Source organism: Erpetoichthys calabaricus, chromosome 11, assembly GCF_900747795.2.
Source record: "Erpetoichthys calabaricus chromosome 11, fErpCal1.3, whole genome shotgun sequence".
In the NCBI taxonomy this organism is placed as follows: Eukaryota; Metazoa; Chordata; class Cladistia; order Polypteriformes; family Polypteridae; genus Erpetoichthys; species Erpetoichthys calabaricus.
In genome coordinates this window covers 33229469-33241448 of record NC_041404.2, presented here as the reverse complement: position 1 = coordinate 33241448, position 11980 = coordinate 33229469, and the positions used below count along the sequence as shown (strand labels likewise).

The 11980-nt window shown below is 39.2% G+C and overlaps 2 protein-coding genes across 2 annotated transcripts in view; both read left to right on the top strand.

Annotated features, from left to right (window-relative positions):
- Window positions 1-11980, top strand: part of arl10 (ADP-ribosylation factor-like 10) — a 339868-nt gene that overhangs the window by 30048 nt on the left and 297840 nt on the right. The window lies entirely within an intron of this gene.
- The window catches only part of LOC114659994 (lysophosphatidic acid receptor 6-like), an 8954-nt gene continuing 1077 nt past the window's right edge, over window positions 4104-11980 (top strand). Inside the window, exons 1-2 of the mRNA XM_028812531.2 lie at window positions 4104-4174; window positions 10990-11980. The exon at window positions 10990-11980 is cut by the window's right edge and continues 1077 nt beyond it. Coding sequence (XP_028668364.1) covers window positions 10990-11980 — 991 coding nt within the window. The 5' untranslated portion in view covers window positions 4104-4174. The remainder of the gene's footprint in view (window positions 4175-10989) is intronic.

Sequence of the window (11980 nt, the reverse complement as noted above, 5' to 3'; positions counted from 1 at the left end):
TTAAATTGCGGAAAATCAATACCACATTGCCTGTAGTAACAGCAACTACTGAACAAAGATTAGCCAAGCTCAGTTAAGTCCACTATCAGAAACCATACATGGACAAGATCAGCTGACTGAATTCTGCTTCTGTTGATAGAAAAATATATCATCTATTTATTTACTTACTTATCTGTCTATTTATATATTAATTTATTGAAAGAGCTTCTGTTAAAAGCCAGTTCTATCAATCTATGTGACGTTTATACTACTACTATTTTTTTCAGTTAACTGCGAACAATATTTTTTACTATGATTAAGCGCATAACAACACAATCTCGCCTCTCTGACTTTATCTCCCAACCATCCAACTTGAGCTGACCCTCTAATGTACTCATTTCTAATCCTGTCCATCCTCATCACATCCAGTGCAAATCTTAGCATCTTTCCTGCTTTCTGGTCGGTGCCACCGTCTCCAACCCATATAACATAGCTGTTGGTCACAGGTCTCAAAAGTGTTACAGTGTACTGTATACAGGTATAAACATTCAGTATGTAAAGCATTCTGACCTTGAAAGTTGCCTTGGATAAAGCCATCGGCCAAATATGCATAATATGATAAGAATAATGTGAATGGTGCTCCATAAAATCAGGGCTGATGCCTGTGTGCTTCCTCAAATATCCTGAAGTGAGAGGCTCTGTAACCGATAACAATATGTAAGGATTATGAATAACTTTTTTTATACAGTATATGAAATGCTAAGGTTTGTCTGTCTGTCACATGATTACTTGCAAACTAATGGGACTAGAACCTTGATCCTGGTCAAAAGCCTATGACCTGATATGATTTGAAAAACTATGAAACGTTTAGGTAGCAGCAACTTGGTAGCTATAAGGCAGGGGTTCTCAAAGTCGGTCCTGGGGGCCCACTGTGGCTTACGGTTTTTGTTCCAACCAGATTCATAATCAGTGACAACACCAGACAACACTGATCTCATTTAATTAGCTGGTTTTTTCTCTTATCTTATTCTACATTAAGATACCACCACAACATGATTTTTACATTAATAAGACATTTAGGAATATTTCCATTTTTGCTATAGATTTAAATGCTTCACTCCCTTTTGTTGATTTCATTATATTTTGCCCCTTCTCTGTGCAGTTTGCTCCCTTCATTGTATCTTAATAATGACAACCAGCAGAGCAGCAGACAACCAGGCAAACAACAATGAATAATCAAAGGCTGCAACCACTTCAGCGTTAGACCCACTAACTAGAAAATAATGAATTAATTAAGCAATTAGAACACTCTGCAAAAATAGAATGAAAATCAAGATGAAAATATTGTTAAAAAGAAAACAAAATACATTATTCCAATATAACTGCTTGGTACATTTTAATATACCAAACTTAGTTTTCTAATTTTTACATTTTTCCCAAAACACAGAATCTGAAAAATAACAGTTCACTTAATTAGCCCAGGAGTCCAATTAAAAATAGAAGCTGGTTGGACCAAAAACCTGCAGCCACAGTGGGTCCCCAGGATCCACACTGAGAACCTCTGCTATAAGGGACAGCAAGGTGACCAGTGGTCATGTGTTTATGGCAAAGTGATGAAATAACTACATGATAACCAACATAATAGCAGAAAGAAAGAAAAAGAGGTGCAGTGACAACTGCTGAATGGCAAGCAAATTGCAGGAGCAGATTAAGTGACAAATGACAAGAAAGAATAAGAAGAGAAGACACTGCAGCATACAGGCAGGCAAGAAGTAATTCTGAATGCAGTGCAATTGAGCAGCAGACAAACGCGAAAGGCCACAAGCATTCAACACAAAGTTCAGTATACAAGAAAGCCTCAGAGACTGAAATCCCATTGTGGCAATCGAGAACACTGTAAATTAGTCAAGACTTCTGACCATATGAAAGTATTACTTTTATATACTTACATTGATGTTTCTTTGAAGATCACTACTTAGAAAAGTTAAATCAGTGATGTGACCAATGTTAAGTTATATTTTTTTCTGTTGAAACAAAAAAAAATGTGTTGCCAAAAAAGAAACATTCTTGCTGTAAATGAGCCACCAGAAGTAATAAAATCCATTATCACTTGTAGAGCAACTGAAAGAAGAAACAATTTAGAAAACATAAGAAGTATCAACAACTCCTTATCTTTAACTTTTTAGCTTTTAATTTGCGTTTTATTTTAACGCTGTGGGTCAGCATGTTGCTTTATAAGATGACTTATCAGGGTGCCCAAATGTGAAAGTTTTTTTGTGACCAGTTTATTTTATTGATTTGAGGAATTTAACACACGACAAAGGATCAGTTAAAAATGGAAAACAATATACCTCATATGGCACCCACCTATTCCATCCCATCTCCCCAAACAGAGCTCAGAAGCTGAGTCAAAATCAACAAAATGCATAGCTGAAGAGGAGGAAGATAACCAGGGGTAACAAAAGCATCAAGCACACCACCAAATGAACCCAAGTAGGATGTCAATGGGCCCCAAATAATTGAATTTTCATTGTGGATACTGAAGTGGACAAATTCTTTACAGATTCTAAGGATGGTAAATTCATCCAAGAGGCAGACAGTTCCAGAGGAAACACAACTTTAAAAGGAAGATTGCAAATTGTCAAGGCAAGAAGTAATTTAGCAGCCACAGTGAAAGAATAGAGCAGTTCACGTTGGTAAGAGTGGAGAAAATGTATAACAGAAGATGAATTTGAGGAATAGGACTTACTGTATGTTTACAGATAGAAACGACGAGAGAAACTGGCTTATCTGCAATCACAATGAGAAGACCTGATGGCAATACTAGAACATATGGAGGAGGGTTCCATGTAAAGCAAGGGAACATAAATGGTCAATTGTTGCACAGAAGAGAGACCCATGAGAAAACATTTACAAGGAGCTGGGTAAAGTCTATGAATTATTTTGGGTTTCTGGAACAAACTCTGACATTCTTAAGAATATTTTGCCAAGAGAGAGGAGAAACCAGTGGAGGAAAATCAGAGGACTATTGTGAGACTAAAGGAGGAGGTTTGTTATTTGCATGATGGAGTAAACAATGAAGAGAGTAGTGGATTGTTTCAGGGAAAAAGAAGAAGCAAAACAAAGAAAAAAGTGGGTGCGTGCAAAACAGGGTCAGACAAAGAGCTGTTGCAAGCCCTGAACACTGATTGGAGCTGCAAATAGAAGAAAAAGGATTAACTAGATAGAAAGAAACGAGACTGGAGAGACTGGCTGTGAAGACTGATTTTTAAATGGCTCATCGAGGCACCTTTTGAAGCTGCTAGCTGTGCAAAGTGCCTCAATGCCTAAAAATTGAATCCCATTCCTTTATTTAGAATTCTGAAGCTGCTGTACTTTAATTCTTGTGCTTCTTGTGGTTCTTGATATATAAAGATCGAGGGTAATGTGTTTGCAATTTATACTTAAATTTATTCTTGTGATGCATGGTGCTGCTACAAAAGGTGCAAGTTAAAAATTGCTGTCTTGTGTTTCTGTCTGTTGCAAGTAATTCTTGGTGCTTACTGTAAAATGTGTTTCAGACTATATCAACAACCACAATGTTTATTTATGTAGCATATTTTCATACATGCTGTACAATATTAATGGCTAACACGGTACAACACCCTAGTACTACAAATATTAATAGCTAAAGATATTTACAAAAAGAAATAAAAGCTAACCAATATCAAATGAAAAAAAGAGTGTGCAGCCAGTAAAAGGACCCGATCTTGCCTGACCACCATTACTGCTCTCCCAAGTAGGAGGCTGAACAGATCCGGCATAAGGGCTTACACTTTCAGCCTCTTATTGACCCCCTGATCCTTGTCCTTCCTCACAATCTCTGTCCCCTTCTTTTTTCAAATATAAGTAACTCATGAAAGTGAATTGCTCCCTACTGGTTGTCAGATATCAGTTAAATGCACTTAAATCCACCAGGTCTGCTGATGCATATTAAATAAACTATTTTTGTTTGTGCACTACAAATGAAACTTTAGACTCAGACACCACAGTGCAAGCTCGCTTCACAAGGCTGTTTCATTTTGATCACTGATTTTGAGGGGGTGTTACATTTGTTGTCTTCAGATTAGAAGGAAGTCTACCGACTGTTTTTGCTGCACACTTCAGAGTAAGATGTGACAAACTCATTTTAAAAAATAAGACAAAGGCAGGCACGGTAAGATACCTAAACTTGCTTCATTAACATTTTCAAGTTGTTTGAACATAGAAAAGGAGAATTGTTAGGAAAAAAGATGATAATATGATGTTGGTCAGACTCATGTAATCAGTTAAAATGTTAAGGAAATTAGAAATTCAGATAAGATTACTATTTAATATTAATCTTTGGTGCTAGAAGGCAATTACTTTTCAAAAGCTGCATTGTTTCCCACTAAAATAAGTTAAGTCTAGATCTACTGATCTAGATCTAGATCTAACTGATCTAGATAACTAGATCAGTTAGGGTAGCACTGATCCCAGATGAAATTCAGCTTTCTGGTCACAACTACATGCCTCTCTGATTCAGTGTCATGATATGAATCCTGTGGAGTTTGTAGATTCTCCCCATATTGGTGAGGGTCGGCTTTCCTCCCACAAGACATGAATATTGGGTGAACTGGTGATTCCAAATGAGCCCCAGAGGTGCCTCTGTGAGTGGGTCCAGTGACAGAATGATGCTGAACTGGATTAGGCAGTTTGTTTGGAATGTTAGATATTATTTAATGGATCCATTTTTGTTTGTGGCAAGTCTAGGCACTGAAATCATGCCAGTCAGTGTGTTAAGTAGAATCACTTTAATGGCTTTATTTAAACTCTTATACAGCAGGAGGGAGTGAGAAATACACAGTGATGCATTTTTGTACTACATGGGGTCTTTTCAAACTGTTCTTTTAATTCCTTAATCAGGAAGCTGTGTCCCCTGTTGTGTATGCGTTTTTACCTGATGTTTTTCTTCTAAAATATTTAATGTTCTCTGACTATGCACTTTTAAACTTGTATGCTATAAATATTTCACAGTTTGTCTATTCATTTCTGATATATATTTAACATCAACACCAGCACACCAAGGCTTTACAGGAGTTTGCATTACAATTTTATCCATCCATGCTCACACTCACAGAGACTACGTGATCTGAATGTTGAATCCTAAGGAAAATATCCTGGCAGCATTAGGTGTATGGCTGGAAACAACTCCAGAGGTGGCACCATTCTACCAAAGTGCACATTCATGCAAACGTCAACACTTACATAATCGTGGACAGTTTAGAGTTACCACAAATAAGCACAAAAAATAAAACATACAGACATGCAGAGCCGCCACTGCCCTGAGTATTTTTGATGCCCTAAGTGAAGCTGAAAGTGAACCTCATCACCCCACTCCCAGCATATGACCCAATCTATGCCATAAGAGATTCATAAATGTAAGATTATTGCCCTTTTTATCTATTGATATCATATTAGCTCTATAATATTCTGTATATAATCTGGTTGTTTAAACGGATTATGAGGTTATACATATATTCACATTTGCGTGTGCATGTTATGTGGACTATAGCTATTTATTTGTTTTGATGAATTTCACATTTCTTGGTGAATTATGCTAAAGAAAACTAGCAGTTTACTACAGATATTAGGTAAATGAATGTAAATTTGCATATTTTTTGAGTATTATTTTATTTAGAAAATGTGTAAACACAAGTAATATGTATATATAACAAATTTTATAACATAATAATAAATACGTTAATTGCTTGATGGTAGCCTCCTTTTGTAAAAATAAATGGTAATATATTTAAAGTCCTTTAAAAATATAAAAATACAGATCCCTAAAATTCAGAACAACTTGTTTCTTGACTTCATCCTTGTGAACTTGGAATGAAATTCTTTCAAATCCACTGTTTGAGCTAACTCACTCTCCACTGATAAAGTTGCTGAGAGTGATACGAGTCATAAGGACATACACACATTTTTATTAGTATCTACAACAGTACATTTCTTTCTTTTTAAAAGTACACTTCTATAAGGTAGTTGTTTCAGATAAGGCAGATAAAAGTCTCAAGGGAGACTGTTATTATATGCACTAATCATGGTGCCAGAGAGTATTCATATGTTGCATGTTGATTAGCATATGCAAGTAAGAAGGTACTCCTTATGTGGAGTTTGCATGTTCTCCCCATGTACATGTAGGTTTCTTCTGGGTGCTCCGGTTTTCTGCCACAGTCTAAAGACATGCAGGTTACATGGACTGATGTTATTAAATTGGCTCTAGATAGTGTGTGTGAGTTCACCTTGCAATGGGCTATCACCCTGATGCTTGCTGGAATAGCTCCAGCTGCCCTAAAGATGAATAGTTGGATGACTGTGTAGATAGATAGATAGATAGATAGATAGATAGATAGATAGATAGATAGATAGATAGATAGATAGATAGATAGATAGATAGATAGATAGATAGATAGATAGATAGATAGATAGATAGATAGATAGATAGATAGATAGATAGATAGATAGATAGATAGATAGATTATTCATGTTGAAACTAATATAGCACACCCCCTTGACCCACATGACACATTTAAACAACCTGGGCCGCGGAAACTGTGGAACAGACAAGAGATTTTGCTCTCAACCAGGTGGCTCTCCATGTAATAACTCTGCAGATACTTGGCCCCACCTGATCAATAAGTGCTTCAGTCTGCTGGTGGCTATATTAATAATAATTATACAATGTTGTAGGTTGTAGTAATGTAAGACTTGCTAGATGTCAGCCATCACTAGTACACAAAAACAATATAACAGGATTAACAGGTGTTGGACAGCTGTATTGAGTCTGGGTGTTCGTATGGCCGTGTTGTTTAAACAAAATATCCCGCCTTGAAGATTTTGCCACCTTTGCCTAAATGGAAGAGCAGCCCTACCCCTGAGTAATTCCTCACCAGTGACAACTGGAGACCTTTCCAGGATCTCTCAGGGCAGGGGAATGTTAAATGGGAGGTGGCAGTGGACAAGGCTGAAGGAGGGAGAGACAGCCTTTAATATGTTGCTGTTCATTTCTAAATTGGAGGACCCGTGTGTGTAGCCAGCATAAATCAGAGTACCCAGAGGGGAAAAAAAAACAGGCACACAGATACTTGGAGAGACAATGCAAATTTGAACTTTGAACCTATGACATGACTGTGTCAACCATTTTAAATAATAAATAAATAAATACGCACATAAATTAAAGTACTGTGAAATGTGACAATAAATAAATAATAGCAATACGAAATGTGCGTGAGACTATTTAAATATGTCACAAAATATATTTTTTGTAACTTTTTTCTTTATGTATTTATTTATTACTAGCCATGGTGCCTGTCTCAGACAGGTAACAAAATAATTAAAAAATATTCACTATCTCTTACCTTACGTGTACCTTTTTCAGTATTCACGTGTGTGTGAATGCCTCTTCACTAGCGCTCCCTCTCTGGAGTGCGTTACCGTAAAGCCTGCTCCTCATACTCTTTCATTATTTGCGAGGCACCTATCTTGCCTCCTGTCTGGTTTTATATTTTCCATTTTGAAGATGACTCTTTCAGCATGTCTCATACACCTTTACTCCTCCATGTGCATGTCTCACCTGCACTTCCTCTTTGTTGCATCACCAAAGCCAAACTGACCAATCAGATTGCTCTGAGTGACTGGGAACACAGACTTTAGTGTTTTATTATATAGTAGATTTCTTCATTTATTTATTTCCCTGACATGTGCATAACATGAAATAAGCTAACGTGAAATAATTCAGTTCTGTATTTTGATTGGTGAAATGTCAGTAGAGCAGACAGAAGCCTTCTGAAATCATGTGCCACATTTACAGCAGACACTTCAGATGCGAACTCGTAATGATGAATTTGGAGTTTCTTGAAGTAAAGTGTCTGCTTTGCACAGTCTTTATAGCGGATGGCCTGGAAGGATCAGACTCATCCATCCATCCATCTATCTATTCTCTTCCGCTTATCCGAGATTGGGTCGTGGGGGCAGCAGCTTGAGCAGAGATGCCCAGACTTCCCTCTCCCTGGCCACTTCTACTAGTTCTTCCAGGGGAATTCCGAGGCGTATCCAGGCCAGCCAAGAGACAATGTCCATCAAAGCATTTCCTTGGTCTTCTCCTGGTTAGACATGCCCGGAACATCTCACCAGGGAGGCGTCCAGGAGGCATCCTGATCAGATGCCCGAGCCACCTCATCTGACTCCTCTCAATGCAGCAGGAGCAGTGGCTCTACTCTGAGCTCCTCTCGGATGACCGAGCTTCTCATCCTATCTTTAAGGGAAAGCCCAGACACCCTGCGGAAGAAACTCATTTCAGCCGCTTGTATTCGTGATCTCGTTCTTTCGGTCACTACCCATAGCTCATGACCATAGGTGAGGGTAGGAACGTAGATCGACTGGTAAACTGAGAGTTTGCCTTTCGGCTCAGCTCCTTTTTCACCACGACAGACCGATGCAGAGCCCGCATCACTGTGGATGCCGCACCAATCCGTCTGTCGATCTCCTGCTCTATTCTTCTCTCACTCGTGAACAAGACCCCAAGATACTTGAATTCCTCCACTTGAGCAGGCCCGGCCTTAGGCATAGGCGAAGTAGGCAACTGCCTAGGGCCCCGGCGTCCGGGGGGCCCCGGATTGACTCCTTGGTCTAATTTTCACGCATTTCACAGAGCTTCCAGGGGGCCCCTGGACCCCCCTTTCGCCTAGGGCCCCATAATACCTAAGACCGGGCCTGACTTGAGGCAGGATCTCATTCCCAATCCTGAGAGGGCACTTCACCCTTTTCCGGCTGAGAACCATGATCTCGGATTCAGAGGTGCTGATTCCCATCCCAGCCGCTTCACACTTGGCTGAGGATCAGACTCAGTAGCCCTCATTTTGTGGTTTCTCTGGGCTGTGGGAGAAAGTAAAGATGATACCGTTACTGCCCCCTTGTGTCCCGGAGTGGTAGTGCTTTCCTCCAAGAGTCCAGAATACAAACCTTAGACATGCACGCGTGACAGTGACAAAAAATATTTTTGTGACATATTTAATCAATTTTACTCACATTTCAAATTATTTGTTATTTATTGGCATATTTTAAATTATTTTTATTTATTTTTTGTCTGAATTATTCCAACATAATCGGGCCACCCTGCCTCTCCACTTAGCATTGTGTAGTATGATTTTGGTTAGCTACTCTTTCAATGAAAGAAGTCCAGTAGTGGCCATTACAGGGTTCAAGTGGTTTTTAATGTTCAGACCATTCTAACAACATTGTAGTTATTTATGAGGCAGAAAAGAGCAGAGGAGGATGATTTATTAAGACTTAATGAGTTCAATAGACTGTGCAATTTTGTAACGATTTTAAGCCTGATTTCCAGTCGCCAAGTGATATTCAGCATCCTCAGCCATCATTTCATGTGCAGTATGAGAGGAGTTTCATGCCCGATTGCATCTTATGATTTAGCTCTCCTACTATCAGAAGAATTTCAGTCATGTCAGAAATTGCAGTCAGTTGTCTTGTTGTGTGAGCAGTCAAATGATCTGATTTTCTGACATGGCCATCAAGTCAAAATTGATTGTCCAGCAATATTGTATTGTACATTGGTTATTTCATTTGTCATGCTCATTTTCACCTTTTTGATTTAAAAAATCTAACTAATATACAGAGACACACATATAACTCCATGGCCAATGAGAAAAGTATCCTAGAAAATGTTTCATGGAACAACCCAAAATAAACACGCCGATGGTAAATTACAAAGATTATGTACATCCAGTTCTGTTTATAAAAGAGACAGACCATATTGTCCGCACTTCAACCACTTGTCTGCCCTTTTTCATTTATTTGTACTATGAGCACAGTACTGCAAGAGCTAGCAACACAGCTCTTTTTCTTGTTGAAATTTTGAGAAGCCTGTGGCCATATTGTTTTTTTCAATGGATGACTTTTAATTCCAAAGAGTCAATATTTGAAACTGTCTGTTGGAGCCATGCACATGTATAGCCTGAGCATGCACATCGTGTCATGTCAATCGGACCGAACATCATTGTACAGTATGCACACATACACGACTGAAGACTCTATCATGCAGTCAGAGCAGTTGCTTGACCATTATTTCTAAAGATCACACTGTATATGCCTGGAACTGGAAAACATCTCAACTGATGACTGACAGCTATTACATGTAGAACTTAACTTCATTAAATCAGGAAGGATAGTCACTTTTAAAACCCACACAAATCGCTCCAGAAACTCCTTTCTGGGCTGCACGGTGGCGCAGTGGGTAGCACTGCTGCCTCGCAGTTGGGAGATCTGGGGACCTGGGTTCGATTCCCGGGTCCTCCCTGCGTGGAGTTTGCATGTTCTCCCCGTGTCTGCGTGGGTTTCCTCTGGGCGCTCCAGTTTCCTCCCACATTCCAAAGACATGCAGGTTAGGTGGATTGGCGATTCTAAATTGGCCCTAGTGTGTGCTTGGTGTGTGGGTGTGCTTGTGTGTGTCCTGCGGTGGGTTGGCACCCTGCCCGGGATTGGTTCCTGCCTTGTGCCCTCTGTTGGCTGGGATTGGCTCCAGCAGACCCCCGTGACCCTGTGTTCGGATTCAGCGGGTTGGAAAATGGATGGATGGATGGATGGAACTCCTTTCTTCCCAGTGCCATAACGATTTTTTAATAAGGTATATTGGAGAAAATGATTAAGGTTTGATATGTACAGTATCCTGTAACCATTTTTGTGTAAATATCAAACTGCCTTAACTTAACCTGTCTTGTCTCTGTTTGTTTTGTTTCATTTCTTTCTGTCTTGTTATTAGATACAACTGAGAGGGCAAATTTTATGTTTTCTTGTGTAAACATGACTAAATAAAGCGACCTTGAACCTTGAACCATATTCTGTTAGCATTTTACAGTGCTCCTAAAAAGTTAACCTAACTGTTTTTGTTTCATTTTATCACAATTAATAATGAGTGTTAATTCTTCAATACAGATGGAACAGTTTACCAATTCAGCAATATATGACAACATCTCTCTAGGTGAGTGGAACCCAGATTACTTATCATGCATCAAAGACTACAACTTCCTTATTCTGATTCTGTCCATCAGCTATGGTGTGATTTTTCCAGCAAGCCTTCTTGGGAATGGCTATGTGATAGTCCATTTCTTCCTACACAGAAAGTCTTCATCAACATCTAAGGGGCTGATGGCCAACTTGGCAATGCTGGACTTTTTGCTGGCCTTGAGCCTTCCCCTTGTCATTGTGTATCACAGTAAAGGAAACAACTGGCTCTTTGGAAACTTCTTCTGTTATGTGTCATCTAGCCTCTTTTATGGCAACTTATATGGCAGCAATTTATTCTTCACCACCATCTGCTTGGAGAGATACACAGCTGTCTGTCACCCCTTCATATATCAGAGAGTGAAGACTCCAGCTATTTGCAAAACCATTTGTTGTTCCATTTGGCTGATCATCATTATGGGAATTATCTTTATTTGCACAAAGGTTCAAGTGGTTACTAGACAGCCTAATGGCACCATAACTTGTGGAGATACATTTTCTGAAAAGGCATGGAGTGACCTGTTGACACCCCTCATTATTATATTATCAGTCATGTGTTTCTTTGTGCCCTATGTCTTTGTATTATCCTGCTATTCCCTGATTGTCCTAAAACTAAGATATTTAGACAGCAACATCCGGTCACAGGTACCAAAGAAGAAATGCATGCAGGCCATCCTGTCCGTCTTTGTGGTGATGACGATCTGCTACCTGCCCTTTCACACTTTTCAGATGGTAAACGCCTTTCACAGACTGCACTCTGCTCACATTCAGGGAGCTTCCTTCATTATATGTGTGGGCCAGCGCATCTCAGTCTGCCTGGCGAGCCTCAACAGCTTTCTCGACCCCTTTGTTTATTATTTTTTGTGTGACAGTTTCAAATGGGCATATTCCTGTCTTGGCATGGACAAAGACAGCAAGACAA